We start from the raw sequence: 19791 nt of genomic DNA, 5'->3' as shown, positions 1-19791 counted from the left end.
GATTTTGGTCTCCGCTCAATGCATACGTCTTGTCGCGGCGATCCCGCGAACGTGTCTTTTGTTTTACAACATAACAAGATCTCTGAACGACGAATACACCAACTCGTCAGGAACAAACACCCACAAGCTCTCATCAGTCTTCCCTTTCTCGTGCGTCTCAATTCAATGGAGCAATTCACAAGCAGGGAGTTAACACGGCCGTGCATGTATGCGCACCCACGCGTGTCAATCCAGTGCTCATGATGGCGTGCTCGCGGGCGTCTAGTGGAGTACGACGTTCCTTTTCTCCTCGTGAGTCGAGATACAACGCCAATCCTTTGATTTCTGTACTCCGTATTGAATCGTGCTTACCGTCAAATAAGCAGTCAGTTTTGCTCCTATCTCTGGGCTGAAGCGAGAGGTGGAAGAAGTATGACATCTACTCACCGTCCTTAAGAAGTGCCATCCGATCTGCTGCCATGATCCTCCAGACGAGACAACCCATCTCACTGGGCAGTGGTTGCTCAGGGCGATCATCATGCGACAGCATGAAACGCTTTATCAAGACTTTGCGCATCCATTTTGCCTCCGTCCCATTCCCATGAACCGGGCAACCTCAGGCTTTGTAGATCATCCAGTGAGTTTGGGCCAAGCCCTTTGTTGACGTAACAACAAAAACTACACGAGTCTGGCGTATTTAATCTTACACCAACCACTAGGCCGCAATCCTTGCACAGCCTAGTCCTTACTGTGGCAGACAAATAACGGGCGTGGCGCCGAGGGTCCGCATCAAAGTGCCAAGTTTCATCGCATCCCTCGTGTATACATCCGTCGGGGCTGCCATCACTCAATCACATTACGCTGGCTGTGGAGCTTTTTGTTGCTATTCGATCTGCGCTGTGAGACGACGCGAGAGTTCTATCAGTTTTGCCTCTTTGTCCCGTACCGCTTCGTCGCTTCCATCTGCTACCCTTCCTGCAGAGCGCGCCCCGCGCTCGCTCATCCCTCTAGCCCCTGACAAGCACTCCAACGACCCGGCCAGGAAGGCAGATTGCAAAGGAGGATGGAGTCGGCCACGGCGCGAGAGTACGCGGAGATGGCGAGGATCATGAATCTGACGAAGATATGCCAGCGTACGCCATCCATTGCCTCCACGCTCTGCCTTTGCCGCCTCTGATATTCTCTACCCCCTCAAAGTCTCTGCCTTCGTCGTCGTGCTCTACGACCACTGTGCGTCGCCCTCTCTCGTCTTACTTCTGATTACACTGACGTCATCTCGTTTGTCAGTTTTGAACATAGGTGATGAGGTGATTTGCCTGCGTTTCCTTTCTCGTCATCCAAAAGGCTCTGTTCGCTGACAGGATAATCTTTGATTGTGGATCATAGATCGAGTTTGTCTGGGTGCGTCAATCTGTTTAGCTCTTCTCCACACATTCTCATGAAGCGCTCGCTTGCCCTTTTGAATGTTAACGCTGTGCAGAGAAGACGCATGTCACCAATAGCTTGGGTATACATGGTGATGCGGTACTTGGGTGATGCACTTGCAATGTGCGTGTGCTTTCAATCTGGCTTCTGTAGGGGTTCACTAAAACCTTCGTCTATACAGCGTCAGCATCGGCGGCACGTTCTTCCCGAATCCGTCCCTAAAGGTGTGTATCATCCCTACTCCACTTCTTGTTCAAAGCCAACACGCCATCACTATTCCTTTCAGCTGTGAGCACGCGTCTGTTATTTCCATACCACTAGTAATTGGGCTTTTGAAATGCTCGCTGACACCGTCCATCAGGTGCCAGGCATACTTCCCAACTGTACACGCGATCGCTGTTCTACTTGGGGGAGTCTTCCAATGTACGTCGCCATGCAATGGCTTCCATTGTATACCGCTATCTTACCTCTCTACCGCATGCAGTCGTCCTGCTTCTCCGTGTCTACGCCCTCTATGAAAAGTCCAGGATGATGCTCCGGTTCCTTGTCGCCGTGTTCTGCATCGAAGCGATCGTCGTGTTCGTCGAGCTTGGGCTGGGCTCTGGTGGAGTGGCTCGTACGTTCTGCCGCTCATTCTATCCGGCATCTCAGAACTTGACTGACCTTAAACGCCACTCATCCCTTAGTGACGAACGAGCCCCTCCCCGGCCTCAGAGGCTGCATCCTGACGGCGAACCCGCCGATGTACTACCTCGAGTTCTGGGGGCCCATTATCATCTATGAGACGCTCCTCTGCGTGCTCGTCCTCAAGGCGGGGTGGACGCACGCGCGCGCGGAGTACCAGGGAGCGCGGTTGCCCGTAGGCAGGATCGTCAAGACGCTGATCAGGGACAACGTCTTGTACTTCTTCTGGTGCGTCGTTCGTTTGCACGACCCTTGTCCCGCTGGTGGTGGTTTAGGCGTGCTCAGAAAAACCGGGAGGCTGATAAGGCGCCCAGCTTCCTCTTCGTGTGTCTCGTCAACGTCGTCATGTGGGCGAAACTTCCTGTACGTCCCCTCCCCCCTCCTGCGCCTGTCTTCCTACCATGTTCTAACGTGGTAAACCAACGCAGGCCTCATGGTCCGACATGCCCGAAGGCTTCGTCCCCGCCACGGACATCGTCCTCGGCTGCCGGCTCATCGTCAACACCTGGCAGTCCGTGCGCGGCGGCCCGCAGCGGATCGGCGCCGGCGCCGGCGACGACAGCACGTACGGCGACAGCGGGACGCACGAGCTCGCGACGATGACGGCGATGCAGTTCACCGACGAGAAGGGCGTCCCGCGGCCCTCTGGGACGTACGGCACAGGCCGCCGCGGGCACGGGCACGGGCACGGGCACGGGCACGGGCATAAGCGGAGCTCGACGCAGACGAGTGCTGGCATGCCGAGATTTTCGGCGGACTCGGCGTACACGCGGCTCGGGGAGCGGACGCTGGTCGAGGGGGAGAGGAACAGGAGCAGCTTTGGGTCTGCGAAGGGGAAGGACAGAGATGTGGAGATGGGCGTGGGGATGGAGCTGGTGGAGGAGCAGGAGGAGCCGGTCTACGCTCTCCCTGATATCGATGGTGACGTCGACACCAGGATATCGGGCATCGTCCCTCTGTCAACTTACTCGCCGCTTCCACGCGATCACATTGACCACGGTGGACGAGGACGATTAGACGGGCGCGCGCTGTCGGAGGACTCTGTTGCATCGGGTCAGCATGGGTTCTCAAATCTGGCAGCAGAGGAGGGGGACAGATATCCGCCAGAGTCGTTGCGCCGGAGCCTGGACCGAGAAGCGGTTGCTGGCGCGGGCGCTGGCAACGGCTTGAGGCCGCTCCCAATACCAGGCGTGCGCCCTCTGCCTAACCCCGCTTCCCATCCTCGAATACGGCCTCTACCCGACCCAGGAGCTGGGGCGGTGGAGAGGAGAGAACGGACAGCCTACGATGACGGAGAGCCGTTCATCGAGTATTCGTATTGATTTTTCTGAGCTCGAGCAGACATTTTGGAGCGCTGCGCGCCCACTTCTCTCCGTTACTTGTGCTCCAAGATGGGAGGGGTGCCATCGGGGCACGAAACTGTAACTTTATACTTTACCCACTCACAGAGCGTACGCACATTCCTAGTCACGAGAAACATGATTAATTGATCCATAGTAGTGCAAGAAACAAAGGAAGCAGGGCAAGGGAGAGAGAAAGGATTTTGAATATGTATGTAACATGCGATGGTCGCGACTACCCAACCGTCGAGTTCAGGAACTGAAGCAGGTCAGACCTATTCGCGTCCATCTCGTGATCCCGTGAATCCTTGTGCACCTTCAGCTTGATCTAAACGAAGCGGTCCTTGTCAGCGACGCATGTTCAACAATCAAGCAGTAGACGTTACAGACCTTCTTCCCGGTGAGAATGCTGCGCTTCTCCTCACTCTTTCCCCTGTCTTTATCCCTTCGCTTCCCCTTCCCCTTTTCCTTTCCCTTCTTGTGCTTCTTGCGGTCCTTGTCTTTCTCCTTCTCCTTCTCCTTGCCGCTGCGCTTAGACTTGTGCTTTCTGCGCTCACGGCTGCGCGACCGAGAGCGAGAACGAGAGTCCGAAGAAGAACGGCGGCGGTGCTTTGACTTGCGCTCACGGTCGTAGTCTCGGTCGCGGCCACGACGAGGGCTCCGACTGCGTTCGCGATGGTGGCTGTATCGGGAACTGCCGTGTTTGGAGCCTGAGCGACGCGAGTCGTGCTCGGCAGAGGAGCTGTCTGACCCAGAAGAGGAGCTGTCCGACGAGACGGAGCGGGACCTCGAGCGGGAGCGGCGCCTTACAGGGGTCTGAGGAGAGGCAAGACGCGGGGTGGGTGTATGCGATTGGCGCACGTCTTCACATGTTAGAATGATCATTAATGAAGGTGAAAGGCGTGTACGTACGATGCTACGGTCACGGCGGCTTGAACGGGGAGAGTAGTCGCGCCCACGGTGCTTGTACTTGTCCTGTCCACTGGTAAGTTGAGCGCTATAGTATACATGGTAAGGTGCTCACACTGTGCCGACGCTCTTCAGGGGCTTGGGAGTTTGAAGTAGTGCGGGATTCACGAGCATAGCCATTCTGGCTACGCTTCTCGCCTCTCTTTTCATCTTCATACCTGTCATGGTGCCACTCCCGAGGCGAGCGCGAGCGACTCCGTCCCTTCACCCGCTCGCGGTCTATATAGGCGCGCCATTGTGCCGTTCATCGTCCGTCCATGGTTTCGTTTAGAGTGTGGATGCCGTGCGCGCATGGGCGTACGCCGTTACAGAACGTCAGACCTGCATCGAGCTGCGGATGGCCAAACGGGCGCTCACCATCCCGCCGATAACTGTCGCGTTCTCTGACCTTGTGCCCGTCTTCTCTCGCTTTATCTCTCTCCTTGTACCTGTCGTATCGTTCTGCCCTGTCGTGGCGGTCTATGCAGTCGTCGTACTCGTCTCTGTGTCCCATGGCGCGTTCAGCGTGAGGTGAGAGGAGACAAGTGTGTGTTTTCCAGGATTCCCACGACATGCGCCTGCTAATATTTCTCACGGCCTGGAACTTGGCGCGTCGCAAGGTCCGGTCCGATGACGGAACTTGGATCCGGCCAACCTCAACCTCTCCTTCCTCCTCTCCTTCTCCTTCTCCTCCTCCTCGTCTACGTCCTGGGGCTCATCTATCTCTGAAGTAACGCTCATTTTTGCTCAAACCCTTAGCATGATCATCCGGCCAGTGCGCAGACTCCTCCACCGCCCGCGCGCGGTCTCCTACTTCCACTCCTACCAACCTTGCTGGGCATCTCGCAAGGTCCTCCAGAAGTTCAAGCTCGCTGATATTGGCGAGGGAATCACCGAGTGCGAGGTCATCAAATGGTCTGTTTACTCTACTCTCTCGTCGTTCTCTCCACGTTGACGCGACATATACATGGAACGCGCCTCGTGCGGATCATACACCCCACACATTACATCTCCATAGGAACATCAAAGAACAAGCGACCATCGCCTCCTTCGACCCTCTCTGCGAAGTCCAGTCCGACAAGGCCTCCGTCGAGATCACCTCCCCCTTTGACGGCGTCGTCACCCAGCTGCTCGTCCAAGAAGGCGAGGTCGCCAAAGTGGGGCAGGGACTCTGCATGATCGAGGTCGACGAGGAAGACCTCGAGGGCGTCTCCAGCGACCAGATCGGCAGCCCCGAGGAGCCCGAGCCCGCAAACGCCAACGGCGAGCGCGGCAGTGGCAATGGCAGTGTGGGGAGGCGGTCCACGGAGGGAGATCATGTCGTGTCAAACGTGCTCACGCAGGCGGAGGAGGGGCTCGGGTCGCCGACATCGCCGAGTACGCTTGAGACGGAGATGGCTTCGATGTCGGAACCACCAGAGCGGAAGCGTAACCTCCACCCTATGGATCCCAACTTCAAGCCTAGTACTTCTGGCCTTGGTTCTGACGCGTCCAAATCCAAGGATGTGCTCGCCACGCCCGCAGTACGCCATTTTGCACGCGAAAAGGGCGTTGATCTCGCGCTTGTCGCGCCAGGGAGCGGAAGAGATGGACGCGTCGAGAAGAAGAATATCGAAGCTTTCCTTGCGCGTGGAGCTTCCGCTCCGTCTCCTCCGTCAGCGGAGTCAAGTGTTGCACAAGCACCACAGCCCGTGCAACAGGACGATGTGGTCGTCGAACTTGGGCGGACGCGCTATGGGATGTGGAAGGCTATGGAGAAGGTACGCATCCATTCGTTCACTCTAGTCGCCTCTCACTCATCCTCCCCTCAACCAGTCCCTCCAAATCCCTCACTTCGGCTACTCCACCTCTCTCGACCTCACTCGCCTACACGCTCTCCTCCCTCTCCTCAACACGCACATCCCCACCCACTTCCTTCCGCCCTCTTCCCGTCCCACTAAAGACCCATATGGCGGCCTCGTCAACCCCTCTGCCCTGCACCCCGCCCCACAGGGCCCAGACGTCCCCGACGGCGCACACTTCACAAAGCTCACATACCTCCCCGTGCTGCTCAAAACGCTCGCCCGCGCAATGATGGACTGGCCCATCCTCCGCGCCTCCATCACACCACCCAGCAGCCCCGCAGACAAGCCGATACTGACGATCCGCCCGGGCGCCGACATCTCCCTCGCGCTCTCCACGCCCTCGGGGCTGTACACCCCCACGCTCCTCGGCGCGCAGTCGCACTCCGTCTTCAGCATCGCCTCGCGCGTGCGGCACCTCGCGCATCTCGGGCGGCAGACGCCCGTTGGACTCACGCCGCGCGATATGCCGAGGCGCGGGGGCACGGTGAGCGTGTCGAATGTGGGCGCGGTCGGTGCGGGCGAGTCTGCGCACCCTGTGCTCGTGCCCGGCGGGGGCGTGGCGATTGTGGCTGTTGGGCGGGCGAGGTGGGTGTGGGATGTGGATGCGAAGGCGGAGGGGGAGAGGAGGCTGAGGGTGCCTGTGAGCTGGAGCGCGGATCATCGGGTGCTTGAGGGTGCGGAGTTGGCTGCGTTTGTGGAGTGCTGGAGAGGGTGGGTCGAGGCGCCGGAGAGGATGATCGGGGAGGGAATTTGAGGAGTTTCACTTCCTTTTCTTTTGAGGAAAGTTGGCCATGGACAATGGAAGTTTGGAGTGACGTACAGCTGGATCGAACAACGCATAAACGCATCGTCTGAACGACCCATTGCATTACCCGCATGTACGAGTAGGATACTCTCATTAAAAGCAAGATATGTAGATATCCATAAACATCAGTTTTGTCATCCAGTACCAACGTTCGTGCCTCCCGCGCCTAGCTCTCCGGCGACGACATCCTCACGCTCGCTGAAGCCCTCAGACTCGCCCTTGCACGCTTTTGCGCGCGTGTACGAGGGCGCGACTCATCATCTGCGCCGCTGCTACTCCCCTCCGCCTCTTCATCCTCACTACTCTCATCCTCATCCCACCCAGGCCCCGCCTCCGCCCTCTTGACCTCCTCGTCCCACCCCGCCGCACTGCCTTTACCTTTACCCTTACCCTTACCTTTACCTCTATCCTTTTCCTCCGCCCGCTCGGCCTCCTCCATCCGCTCGTCGAACGCCCACGCACGCAGCTCCGTCTTCCAAAGATGCACCGAAAGCGTGTCCGGAACCGGAAACCCTTCGACGGCGCCAGCCGCCGTAGCTTTCAGGTCCTCGCGCGCGAGCCGGCGGCGGCGCTTCGCCTGCTTGCGCTGCCATGCGCGGATGAGGTCCTGCACGGTGGGGTCGTTCGCGGGCGAGGACGCGGCCCATGTCGTGTTCGAGCCGTCCGAGGCGCGTGTCCAGTTTGACCAGCTTACCTGTGTCGTTGTTGTTCAGTGATTCGCAGTCATAAGCAGAAAAGGGGAGGGGTTGAGTCAGGTAGTGAGTGCGATATCATGCCCAGTGGGAGGCTACACACTTCATACCTGTATGAGTACGCCTGTCGTTAACACACGTCCCGTTCAAACATAGAACAAGTGAACCCCACCGAATCGTCCCATCCAGGTCAACCTCCTCGCCCACGATCCCGTCGACGGGCCACTCGAGCTCGCCGTCCGAGCCTTCGTTCGCGAGCGCCATCGTCCCCTCGTCCGCGTCGCTCCAGTCCTCGTCGCTGGGCGTCGGCATGCGGCGAAATGGGTCCGGCTCTGAGTCGGTGTGAGGGTTTGCGGGCATGATGTGAGCACTAAGGCGCGTTCAAATCGACAAGTGGTGAGTGAAACAGACAAGAGAAAGGCGACCCCCAAGGGAGGGTGTTGACCCCCAGCGAGTGAAAAAATGTGAGTGGGTCTCTGTTGACGTCAAGGTTGTGGGTAAACGCGATCGCAAGACACTGAGACGCGAGTTGCGACGCAACGCGACGCGTCTAAACGCGTCATGACTAAGTTTGAGCTCAGAAGTTCAAAGTTTCATAAAGTCTGATTACTTCATAGCTCTCTGAAATCTCGCGTTCTATACAATTTTAGGTTCGAACGATTTTATGTCTGCAACTCGTCCGCATGGTGACGCAGGGGTATGGACATTAAACGCATGGCATAAGTGTCAATCATTGCGGCAAAAGCGTTGTCTGCATTGACAAGATACGGGCCTATACAGAAAACCAACCATGCTATCCTATAGCTTTCAACAGTGTAGGGCCCTAGTTCTAGGAGATTGCTGTGTCTCAAAGCAACACCCTCGCTCTAGCCACTCTCTCCGCGGTCCCGGGAAACCTTGGCGTGATGCGACACGGAAAATCCGTAGGGCGACTAAGAGGTAGATCATGGTCAGCAATTGAGGCTTCTGGGAAGAAAACAGCATGTATCAGATACATCCCGGCGTACCTCGTCAACCCAGGCGTCCATCGTGGATTTGGCTCGATATCTCTCCCCTGTGCATCCTTGGCCTTCTCAAAGTTGAAGGTCGCAAGCATGCATGCTACCGCGGACCACACCGAAGCCAACGCAAAGTGACGCCCTGGGCACAAGCGTCGGCCGAACCCGAATGTCATAAGATGGCACATGTCGTCCCCGATAGACCCGTCGGCATTCAGGAAGCGTTCCGGCTTGAATGCCATAGGCTCGGGGTATCTCGTTTCGTCGTGGAGAATCTCCCTTCGGGGACACAGGAAAGTATGAGCCTTCGGTTGCTACGTCAGGGAGGTGGGTGGTGGCATACCATGTGCTAACAAGGACAATTGCACCTTCAGAAAGAAAAACGTGAGTGAATATCCATGATGGCAGCTCCATAGAAACATGTACTTGCCTTTTGGGATAAAGTATCCCTCATAGATATCGTCGTTTGTCACCCCATGCGGCAGGTTGACCGGGACCGTAGGCATGGCCCTGATGGTCTCTCGCACTATGGCCTCAATCAGGGGTAACGACTCTCGATCTTCAAAGTCGGGTAGTCTATCGGTCCCCACGACTGCGTCAATCTGGGCTTGTGCGCGTTTCTGTGCTTCGGGGTTCGTCACCATGCGGTATACGAACCCTTGGAGAGTAGTGAATGTCTGGAACATCGTTAATCGGTAAGTAATCATGTCGTGCGTGACGTCTTACTGTATCTGCGCCGGCTGAAGGTGGGATGTAGTGAATGAGCTTGTCACATATCAGTCTTAGATGTAACGCTTACCCTGGAAGGCGGTTCCACCTGCGTTCATGAGGCACTCCTCAAAGTCGTCGGGTACATCGTCTTTCCCTTCAGACCATTGGAGCATGTCGGCGGTCATCGAGGTTGGCGCAATGCCCATTTTCTGAGATGTGAATATGATTGTTGGAGAGGCATTCAAAGCGTGTGTTGTACACGAACTCACCATCGACTTTACAACGTATTGATAAGGCACCTCAAGCATCTCCTTCACCTGCTTCTTCCCGTCCATGACTGCCTGCCGAAACTTTCCGCCGGGGAGCCATGTCGGTATGCTCAGCACTACAATCACGCGGTTCATACAGCGTGTCAAGGGCAGAATAATGAAGCATGTTCACTTACGGAACGGAAACGCTTTGACGATTCCCATCGAAGCTGGTGTTCCGAAGGGTATGATGTAGTCGTTGGCGGTTTCAATCATTGACACCATGGGATCCTTCTTCGACGCAGTCTCGTATCCGTACAGTACTGACATGACTATCGCCGCTGAATGTCTAAAGCAAAGTTTTGGTCATATAACAGACTTTAGCACGGGTTCTCTCAGGGAAATGATACACGTACGCTTGGAGGTGCTCTTCGAAGCCTTCCGGATCCTCCAACAAGTCCTCGATCACTTTGTACGCCCGACGCAGTTGCATCGGCCGATACTTTGGAACGACTTCCTGTCGTAAAGACAGATGGTAGATGCGCCTGTGGAATCTCCATGTGTCCGTGTACGGAAGCCATGCAGTGTTGAAGTCTAGGCTATATCTGCGAACGTTTGAAGGTAAGTTAAGAACGACAAGTAAACGAGATGAGAAACAGACGCTTTGGATTCGGCGACGAGCATCTTGTCGGAGTAGTTGGAGGATCGCTTGTCGAGAAGCTCCCTAGCTATCTTTTCGGAGCTCACAACGATCGTGTTTTGACCCCATACTCTACAGAAGAATATGTCGCCTATCGAACAAACATGCGGTGCGCAGAGGTGAATGATTTGTCTCAGTGAACGTGCTGTAACGCACCATATCGACGCCTCCACTTCCTAAAGGTGAGGTACGGTTTTTCGGGATCAATTTGGAGGATGTTCCCAATATGCGGAAGACCTGTGGGTCCTGGAGGAAGCGGACTGCTTCTCTTCGACCTCCACCGCGGTATAGCCAAAGCTAACGCCAACGCGCACACCACTCCGGAGATGAGGCGAGTGGACATGATGACGCCGGAGATCACGAACGATGGAAAGGGCTACCTTTAAACTATTGTTAGTTGAGCAGGTGGTTCCCCTGAAAACCCGAACGTCGCAAACACTGAATCTTACACGTGGGCCATAAATGCATAAATAGGAAGCAACATGCCCTTTTCCGTGCGGGTGGCTTTCCCAGGTTGCCTATGATCTCGAAAGGAAATACCAAGGTTTCTGAATCTGACAACCTCATTAGGATTGCGCTACTAGCGGAGGGAGTTTGATATATGATATTTGGTCCTGCCCGTGAATTATACGACGGGCGAGTTGTACCAGCACATTCTGAAGTCGGGTTCAACTCCGCTAGAATCTGATTGACTCTTCCGTGTGTTTGGCTGGTGGTGGAAGAACACCGATCACTGGTGGCGCGTGTATCTTATCATCATGTGCAAGTATCGCGGGTATCCTGAAGAGACTAGTGGTAGACGGCAAGCACATAAGTCGCCGAATCTCAATTGGAGAGGAATCATACCTTTCATTCGAACAAGGTTTTAGATAGGGACTCATGGACCCGTTAACTTCTTGGGGTGCTAAACCCTAGCAAAGACGCAACCCTTGAGCAAAATACCCATCGTGAGAGACCGCAGGAGTGCATCGCGGTCTTACTACCAGAGTTATGGTATAAGACCCTCCGAGTTCTTCTGATAAGTCAAGTCGCCGCGTTGAGGGTTGCGCAGCTCCTCGCTCTCTTGACCAGCTAAGTATGGAGAGTGGCGACGGGGACCCGAAAGCAAACACCGATGTCAGGCTCCTCCTGGAAGTCTATCCAGCGGATATCTGCGAGTAAGACATAGCTAAACACGGCACGAAGCCGCCGGTCCAACTAGTGGTCAACAATGTAGCAGTGGGAACGAGATGATAGAACCGTCGCATGGCGGCCGGGCTGCGCAGGGGCAAAAAAAGAAAACACGAGAGCGGAGCTCCCGAGAGTTTTGTCGGAGAATGAAATTATCCGATCGCCAGAGGCGCCGACGCCCGGGTACACGCAGCGTCTTACAACCCATAATTTCGACACAAACACTAACAGATTGAGAGAGCAAGAACGGTTTGAAATCTGTGGCAAGGTGACGCTGAGACCTTTTCCTCCTCGCGTGTTTAGGGCTTCCAACATGTGCAAGCATACCACCCAATCTTCACAACAGCACCCTTGCAATCCTTACTTCTGTGTTCGCAGATCGGGGCCTTATCCAACATTGAAAGTCGGTAGGACGGCTGGAACACAAATCAAGTAATCGCATCAGATGCATAATCACGAGACGCTCGCAACAACGCGTACCTCGTTAACCCAATAGTCCACCTTGGATTAATCTCGATCTCGCTTCCATCCGAGTCTCTCGCTTTCTCAAAAGTGAAGGCCGCAAGCATGCACGTCATCGCTGACCACACTGACGCAAGTGCGAGGTGTCGACCTGGGCACACTCGCCTACCAAGTCCAAAAACCATCATGTGCGACATGTCATCCGTGAGTGACCCGTCACCGTTAAGATATCGCTCCGGCTTGAAGAGATGAGGCTCGGGGAAGCGGCTTGCGTCGTGATGTATCTCCCTGTAACAAAAGGTATGCACGAAATCCTATCTGTAAATGGCTCAAATGCTTACCACGTGTCTATAAGGACATTCGCTCCTGGTTGAGGACATAGGTAAGCTGTATTACAGTTCGTAGAAATGGACTATGAACTGGCCTTTAGGAATTAGATAACCTTCGTAAACGTCATCGTTGGTCACTCCATGCGGTAGGTTGATTGGAACCACGGGAAATATCCTGATGGTTTCTCGTAAGATAGCTTCAACTAGAGGCAAGGAGTTGTAATCATCGAAGTCTGGAAGTCGTTCCGTGCCAACCACAGAGTCAATCTGGGCTTGTGCACGTTTTTGTACTTCGGGGTTCATAACCATGGCGTACACAAAGTTTTGAAGCACTGTGAAAGTCTTGGCGAGAACAAGTCGTTACACTTAATTTGACTGCTCTAGCGCGACTTACTGTGTCCGCACCAGCTTTGAAACGAACTCTAAGTCCTTCGTCTCCCATGTATGAAGTCACTCACCCGAAAAAGCCGCACCAGCAGTGTTTCTCACACATTCTTCATACACCTCAGGTACAACCTGTGCTTCCGCCCTCTGCAGCATATCGCCAACCATAGACGCGGGTGCAGTTCCAGAGGCCTGAAGGATTCCGCTTCAAGGCCAGAAGTCGAGAAAACATTGATGTTTGCTTACCAAGCTTTGTTTCACATATTGGTACGGAAGCTCCAGCATAGTGTCTACATGCTTCTTCCCGGAAATAACGGCCTGCCTAATCCATCCCCCAGGGAACCATGTCGGTATTTTGAGCACTATAGGAGGTAGTCGTTACATGGTATGTATCAGACCATCTACATGCAGTGCACTCACAGAACGGGAACGCTTTGATCAATCCCATTGCAGGGGGTGTTCCGAACGGTATGATGAAATCATTCGCTTTTTCAATTACGGACACCATCTGATCATTGTGGGACCTCGTCTCGTATCCGTATATTACAGACATTATGATGGCAGCCGCGTGTCTGATATAAAGAAACTTTAGCATCCATATCAAGACTCCATGGATTATGGGCGATGCGTACGCTTGCAGATGTACTTCAAATGCATCTGGTCGATCCAATAGATCTTCGAGTAGCTTATGAGCTTGCCTAAGCTGCATAGGTCTATACTTCGGCACGATCTCTTGTCTCAATGCCTGATGATAAATGCGCCTGTGGAGTCGCCATTTATCCGAGTAGGGTATCCATCCTGTGTTGAAGTCCAAATTGTACCTGTAGATATTAGACGCTGAGAGATACATCTGGTCTAGGAAGCAAAGTGAACACTGACGCCCTTGATTCGGCAACGAGGCTCTTGTCTGAGTAGTTGGAGGAACGCTTATCCAGAAGATCACGGGCTATCTTCTCGCTACAGACAATGATCGTGTCTTGTCCCCAGATTTTGCAATATATAATATCCCCTCGAGTTACATCTTTGTTAGACCTTTGAGTCTAGACTAAATTGACAAATCCTACATACCATATCGGCTCCTCCAGTTGCTAAACGTGAGATGTGGCTTCTCCGTATTGATGTGAAGTGTATTACCAACGATGGGAAAACCTGTTGGACCAGGAGGTAGAGGGAGACGCGAGCCTTTATCCCTGACCCACTTGGCGATAGTGCATATTGCTAGCACGGATATAACGATGGCGGTGGCCATGACTTTTGTGTGGAAAGTTAGTCGAAGGCACGGTTGCCTTTATCGACTGCTTGGAGCGCCACGTTTCTATTTCAGTCTTGCATGAGATTCGCAGGAAATATCATCCTGCGACCAAACAATCTGAAACCCTATTGATAGCCACGGACGCAGAGCTTGTTAAGACCGAATGAACGCTAAACCGTTGTCAAATTGAACCGGGTTGAAACCCGGAGTTTCCCCGTTCATTCGGAGGAGAAGTATGTCGAGGAATAAACCCCACGGAAGTTCGTAGAACCACCAGTGGATCGCCAAGTATTACAAAGGCCACATTACCCCAGACTGAAAATGCTTTCTCGGGTCGACCACGCACGTTCCTACGCATCTCTGGCATTGTACCATGGGTCGGATAAGCGTACACTTTTAATGAGACCTAGAAAGCTTATAATAATAAACGCGAAGCTTCCCTTCCCTTGTGCTTCAGTAGTTCACCATACTCCGTGAAACCTAGGTGTGATGGTACACTTAAACCCCGTAGGGCGACTAAGAATATATAAGTTATATTCTACTAGTAGGGTGAATGATACTTACGCTGTAATGCCCCATGTCCACTTAATATCCTCTTCCCAGCTTTTTCCGTTTACATTTTCGAGGGTCTCAAAGGTGAAAGCCGCAAGCATGTTAGCCATTGCAACCCATATAGATGTTTCGGCGAGGTGACGACCTGGGCAAATGCGCCTCCCAAAGCCAAACACTGTCATATACGACATGTCGTTTGTAAGGGCCCCGTCCGATGTGAGAAATCGGTCAGGGTTGAATGCCTCGGGGTCAGGGTATCGCTTTTCGTCCCGAAATATCGCCCTATTTTAGACTTCACGTAAATGCAATACTCCTACAGAAGAATGACCACAACTTACCATATATTTACGATGACGTTGGCACCTATTTAGAGCGTGTAAGAAACGCACAGCTGATATCAAGGAAAGGGTCACCTTTCGGTATAAAGTATCCTTCGTAAATGTCGTTCTCGCTGACAGCGTGAGGTAGATTAGTGGGAACGACGGGTATCCATCGAATGACTTCGCGAAGGATGGCGTCTATCAAAGGTAAACCCTTCCGGTCATCAAGAGTCGGAGGTCGCTCGTGTCCGACCACTGGGTCAAGTTGCGCTTGAGCCCGTCTCTGGACGTCTGGATGTAGTATCATAGCGTAAATGAAGCATACAATGGTCGAGAATGTCTGCAAAAAATCATTGACTTAAACGATATCTATTCAATGCCTCCAGAACTCACGGTGTCCGTTCCGGCTGTGGTGATTAGCTGGTGAGGAAGACATTGAGACGGAATACACTCACCAGCAAATGCGGTCGCAGCAGCCCACTTCATTGCTACCTCAGTCGTAGAAGGTATTTCTTTCTCGCTCCGCATTTGGTAGAAGTCCCCCACCATGGACTCTCTAGGATTGTCAATATCCTAAAGCGATATAAGGATGCACGGGAATTTATTGCTATGAAATGCCTACCTTTGACTGGGAGAAATGCCTGAGAGGGGCATGTACCAGATCCTGAGCGCTAGCTGTAACAAAAGCAATAATCTCTTTCATTCCGCCGTCAGGGAGCCAATGTGGGAATCTTGGTACTGAAAGGTGATGATGGCCATGGTAAACCAGATTACACTAACACAGGTTAAATAGAAAAGCTTACGCCAAGGGAGGGCATCGATGACTCCAAGTATGAGAGGTGTACTGTACGTCATTACAGCAGCATTGGCGCGTTTCACAGTTATGAACAAGGGATCATCTTTTGAAGCCACGTCGCACCCATATACCGTAGACAGGATTATGGACGCCGAAAACCTAATGGGCGATTATTTTTATTGAAGGATAAAATCGCAATAGTTGCTTACAGTTCGATGTGCTCCTCAAACTCTTCAGGTGTACACAGAAGAGAATGTAGGAGTTTCGCGGCCATCTTTTCCTGTAACGGACGGTATTTATGCACAACGTCCTGCCGCAAGCTGTGAGCATAAAGACGCCGGTGAAGCCGCCATTCATCGTTATAAGGCAGAAATCCGGTAAACCGGACTACTCCGAGTCTACCACGTGTCAGGACTCGCGGAAGACAGTCAAAGTCGGTGATAACTTACGTAGTCGCAGCTTCAGATTGTACTTTATCTGAATAGATTAAAGAGCGAGTCTCCAGAAGGTCACGAGCAATTTTCTCCGTGTTGACGACAATGGTATCATATCCCCACACACGGCAATGTACGATATCACCTATTATGGTCTCATCAGGCTGAGGTTGATGACCTCTGTTTAACACACCGTAGCGATCCTTCCATTGGCTGAAAGTCAGCTGTGGCTTGCGACCATCTATTTGGAGAGTGTTTCCCACAAGTGGGAGAGCTCGTGGTCCAGGCGGCAGCTGTACGTGTGGCCACTTAGATCGCCGTTTAATTGGTGACGAAGACCAATCACCTCGGATCTGGACTCTGCTCTAGCCATAGGATCGCTCCTATTCAGCCAATTGGATGATAAGTGCTGTGATTGATTGTAGGTTTGATAGGGTCTACCTACGGCTAGATATAGCTCATAAAATAGGAAAGTCTGACTCTGAAGGTTTGATCACGACCCGCAAGCAGTATGGAGGTGATTAGATGGTGGCGCCAAAGGAGAAGATCAATTCCGTGCTCACCGTCATTGAAAAATTGATGCATGGTGCACGGTGAACGTTCTTGGCGCCACACCAACGCCACTCTTGTATACACGCCCTCCGAGGGCCATCGCTTCGCCATTGTGCGAATATTGGGCCCGTGTGCGAGGCTCTCCTGCATTTGGTATTAGCCTTCCTGAAGCATCAAGAGATGTTGAGGATGAAAATGGTTAATACGTGTAAATCTTTCTGGTTCTGCGCACGCGAGGCGGTACTGAAGCAAGTGCAGAGAATGTGCGCAGTCCGTGCGCACGTCACAGTTGACTTTGTTTGTGTGTAGTTGGCTTCAACCTCGCTACAACTGGGGCTACGCTATACTGAAAGTTATATCGAAAAGGGTTGGATCTGCCTGACTCGCTACTACAAAACACTAATTACGAAGGGCAAACTCACGAGACTGTATATGTGCAAGTATCTGTGTGAATGAATGTTACTTTAATCAAGGTTTCCCCGGAATGACTCTGGAAACCACATTGTGACAATGCTGCTAAGTACATGCTGTAGCTTGTGCTGTATACTACTGTTATTACACGACGCGAACCCTGCTTACGCTTCATGGCGTACTCAAACGACCCTACACATTTTAGGTTTTACCTATATATGTTTACGTATCCTCCTCATTCAACCAATCAGCTCGTTCAGTGAACCTAGGCCTTATCGTGCACTTGAATGCCGCAGGTCGACTGAATATTGATAAGTCACTGTAAATATTCAATGACAGGAATTTCCGTTAGGCTTACATTGAAATACCCCACGTCCATTGAAAATTCTGCACCACTGAATTTCCGTCCGGGCCTTTAGCTTCGGTGAAGTTGAATGCAGCCAACAGGCTCGCCAATGCTGCCCATGCAGATGCTTCGGCGAGATAACGTCCAGGGCAAATGCGTCTCCCATATCCAAACACGGTCATATATGCCGTGTCATCTACCAACTTTCCGTCCGAGGCGAGAAAACGGTCAGGGTTGAATGTTTCTGGGTTGGGATATCGCTGTTCGTCGTGAAATATTCCCCTTATTGACTCACATTAATAATAATGATGCATAAGAAAACAGCGACATTACCAGGTGTTAACAATGAGGTTGGCGCCTGAAGAACAACAATTAGCCAATATTAACTGCAGGTTGATGTCATACCTTTCGGGATCAGATATCCTTCGTAAATGTCATCCTCAAGAACAGCGTGAGCCAGGTTAGTTGGAACGGTAGGTATCCATCTGATGACCTCGCGAAGTATAGCATCAATCAATGGTAATTCACCCCGATCGTCGAAGGTGGGAAGGCGCTCGTTACCGACTACGGAGTCTATCTGTTCTTGAGCGCGTTTTTGGATATCTGGATGTAGTGTCATCGCATAAATGAAGTTCTCAATAGTCGAGAATGTCTGAAAAGCTTGTTACAGAGAAATTAATGAACCCAATGATTGAAAACGTACTGTATCTGTCCCGGCTAGGAAGGATTAGCAGCTGGCTGGACGGCTATTAACACGATTTGAACATACCGACAAAAGCAGTACCGGCTGCGTTTCTCAGGCACAATGCAGTCATAGCAGGTATCTCTCTGTCTCCCCATTTCTGATACAAGTCTCCAACCATAGACTGACCAGTAGTACTTTCACCCTACGTTTGCATCAGATATTACTATAGGGGTTTTACTATGCTAAATACCTCGAGCTGGGTGATAAACTTGTAAGGCGCGTTCATGAGATCGTGTACGCTTGCTTGAACAGAAGATACTATGCTTCGAATTCCGCCATCAGGGATCCAGGATGGGGAATATGGTACTAGCGAGTCACGGTATCGACGATATATCAGCTCGCGCTAATAGATTGTCAATAGCATATGAATCTTACGCCAGGGGAGAGCATCGATAACCCCAATGACTAAGGACGTTCCATGTTTCATGACAACGTCATTGGCGTGCTGCACAATCGAAAACAGAGGATCATGCTTCGATGATACGTCGTATCCATATACAGCAGATAAGATGACGGATGCAGAATACCTAGCGGGGGATTGCATCAATACAGGCATGACGCGCGAAAGTAACTTACATTTCAATGTGTTCCTCAAAGTCTTCAGGTGTACGTAGAAGCGCTTGTAGGAGCTTGATAGACATCTGCTGTTGTAGAGGGCGGTACCTGGGCACGACATCCTGCCTGAAGCTTTGTGCGTACAGCCGTCGGTGGAGTCGCCACTCATCAGAGTAGGGTATGAACCCCGTTAGCTTGCCAATTCCAAGTCTATTCCCATCAGATAGTACGGAGAGCCGTTTGTCAACATTTACTCACATAGTGGCAGATTCCGCCTGCACTTTATCCGAGTAGATTGACGAGCGAGTCTCGAGGAGGTCTCGGGCTATCTTGTCCGAGTTGACGATGATCGTGTCATAGCCCCACACGCGGCAGTGGACGATATCGCCTACATTCAATATTACAATGGGCCAAAAACAGGACGAGCACCTCAGCGTACCGTAGAGTCGCCCCCATTTACTGAACGTTAGCTGCGGCTTGCGACCATCGATCTCGAGGGAGTTGCCGATCAACGGGAGACCATTGGGGCCAGGTGGCAGCGGCGCAACTGATCGCTTCCCTCTCTGTTTCTTCCAAAGAAGAGTTAAAACGAGGGTAGTAATGACGCAGACACGAAGGATAGACATCATTATGCCCGCTTCCAAGTTGAAACAAGTGCTCCCTTTTATTCGGAGTGTTACAGAGCTACCCCACAAGTCTACGCCAAAGTCATGAGTAGCATGTGCTGGAGGTATTGGGCGCTGGCCGCCTTACCAGCCGGTCGGAAGGCCGCCGCGTGTGAGGTTTAACGTTCTGATTGGCAAACCAGGAAGGTCAGCTGAACCATGACTTGACTGCTGAGCTTCTTAGTATTGAACGGGAGAACTGTTCTAGCCAGCTGATTGAATAAGTGGTTACGCTCGGGTGGAGGTTTCAAAGATGGATAGGCATACCTGTCTCGAAATTTCTCTTCGAGCTCCGGCTGAAGTAACCATTACACCCCCAAACGCATGCTATCTCCAGCGTATCAAAAACGCGGTTATACAAGTAAGCTATTATTAGCCAGCCAAGAAACAACGTGGGACGATGAGGAAGAGCCAGTGGTTCCCGTGTACAGTCCGCATGATCCA

The 19791-nt window shown here is 52.5% G+C and overlaps 7 protein-coding genes across 7 annotated transcripts; 2 read left to right on the top strand and 5 right to left on the bottom strand.

Annotated features, from left to right (window-relative positions):
- The first annotated feature begins 1013 nt into the window (after window positions 1–1013).
- On the top strand, window positions 1014–3588 carry CONPUDRAFT_78581 (uncharacterized protein). Its single transcript, XM_007764545.1, has 11 exons — window positions 1014–1112; window positions 1177–1209; window positions 1267–1286; window positions 1366–1380; window positions 1460–1527; window positions 1586–1630; window positions 1766–1827; window positions 1889–2020; window positions 2091–2316; window positions 2403–2451; window positions 2517–3588. The coding sequence occupies exons 1-11, from the start codon at window positions 1076–1078 to the stop codon at window positions 3408–3410; spliced, it is 1581 nt and encodes a 526-aa protein (XP_007762735.1). The 5' UTR covers window positions 1014–1075; the 3' UTR covers window positions 3411–3588.
- Window positions 3589–4050: 462 nt separating this feature from the next.
- On the bottom strand, window positions 4051–4517 carry CONPUDRAFT_86172 (uncharacterized protein; the record flags this gene model as incomplete). The annotated part of the gene is made up of 3 exons (XM_007764789.1): window positions 4051–4291; window positions 4341–4403; window positions 4453–4517. 3 exons carry the CDS (start codon window positions 4515–4517, stop codon window positions 4051–4053), a joined length of 369 nt encoding a protein of 122 aa, XP_007762979.1.
- Window positions 4518–5081: 564 nt separating this feature from the next.
- On the top strand, window positions 5082–7719 carry CONPUDRAFT_133657 (CoA-dependent acyltransferase). Its single transcript, XM_007764788.1, has 3 exons — window positions 5082–5291; window positions 5395–6136; window positions 6192–7719. The coding sequence occupies exons 1-3, from the start codon at window positions 5137–5139 to the stop codon at window positions 6972–6974; spliced, it is 1680 nt and encodes a 559-aa protein (XP_007762978.1). The 5' UTR covers window positions 5082–5136; the 3' UTR covers window positions 6975–7719.
- Window positions 7720–8564: 845 nt separating this feature from the next.
- Window positions 8565–10735, bottom strand: CONPUDRAFT_133656 (cytochrome P450; the record flags this gene model as incomplete). The annotated part of the gene is made up of 11 exons (XM_007764787.1): window positions 10531–10735; window positions 10336–10465; window positions 10091–10279; window positions 9872–10023; window positions 9696–9811; window positions 9515–9635; window positions 9442–9455; window positions 9146–9392; window positions 9059–9083; window positions 8725–8994; window positions 8565–8649 (listed from the first exon to the last, which is right to left on the bottom strand). Exons 1-11 carry the CDS (start codon window positions 10715–10717, stop codon window positions 8565–8567), a joined length of 1536 nt encoding a protein of 511 aa, XP_007762977.1. The 5' UTR covers window positions 10718–10735.
- A 627-nt stretch (window positions 10736–11362) lies between these two features.
- On the bottom strand, window positions 11363–13968 carry CONPUDRAFT_68630 (cytochrome P450; the record flags this gene model as incomplete). Its single annotated transcript, XM_007764443.1, has 11 exons — window positions 11363–11445; window positions 11487–11571; window positions 11774–11849; window positions 11872–11910; window positions 12025–12294; window positions 12348–12372; window positions 12794–12911; window positions 12966–13081; window positions 13140–13540; window positions 13599–13740; window positions 13788–13968. 11 exons carry the CDS (start codon window positions 13966–13968, stop codon window positions 11363–11365), a joined length of 1536 nt encoding a protein of 511 aa, XP_007762633.1.
- A 464-nt stretch (window positions 13969–14432) lies between these two features.
- On the bottom strand, window positions 14433–15913 carry CONPUDRAFT_148132 (cytochrome P450; the record flags this gene model as incomplete). Its single annotated transcript, XM_007764786.1, has 9 exons — window positions 14433–14487; window positions 14536–14805; window positions 14862–14886; window positions 14937–15183; window positions 15237–15250; window positions 15299–15416; window positions 15466–15581; window positions 15647–15798; window positions 15849–15913. 9 exons carry the CDS (start codon window positions 15911–15913, stop codon window positions 14433–14435), a joined length of 1062 nt encoding a protein of 353 aa, XP_007762976.1.
- A 1250-nt stretch (window positions 15914–17163) lies between these two features.
- On the bottom strand, window positions 17164–19308 carry CONPUDRAFT_160900 (cytochrome P450; the record flags this gene model as incomplete). Its single annotated transcript, XM_007764785.1, has 11 exons — window positions 17164–17337; window positions 17395–17664; window positions 17716–17740; window positions 17788–18034; window positions 18086–18099; window positions 18152–18269; window positions 18318–18433; window positions 18503–18654; window positions 18704–18892; window positions 18941–19070; window positions 19122–19308. The coding sequence occupies 11 exons, from the start codon at window positions 19306–19308 to the stop codon at window positions 17259–17261; spliced, it is 1527 nt and encodes a 508-aa protein (XP_007762975.1). The 3' UTR covers window positions 17164–17258.
- Window positions 19309–19791: the final 483 nt, after the last annotated feature.

This window comes from Coniophora puteana, assembly GCF_000271625.1.
Source record: "Coniophora puteana RWD-64-598 SS2 unplaced genomic scaffold CONPUscaffold_1, whole genome shotgun sequence".
NCBI classification, from domain to species: domain Eukaryota; kingdom Fungi; phylum Basidiomycota; class Agaricomycetes; order Boletales; family Coniophoraceae; genus Coniophora; species Coniophora puteana.
The sequence above is the reverse complement of the archived record's forward strand: the minus strand, read 5'-3'. Positions and strand labels throughout refer to the sequence as shown.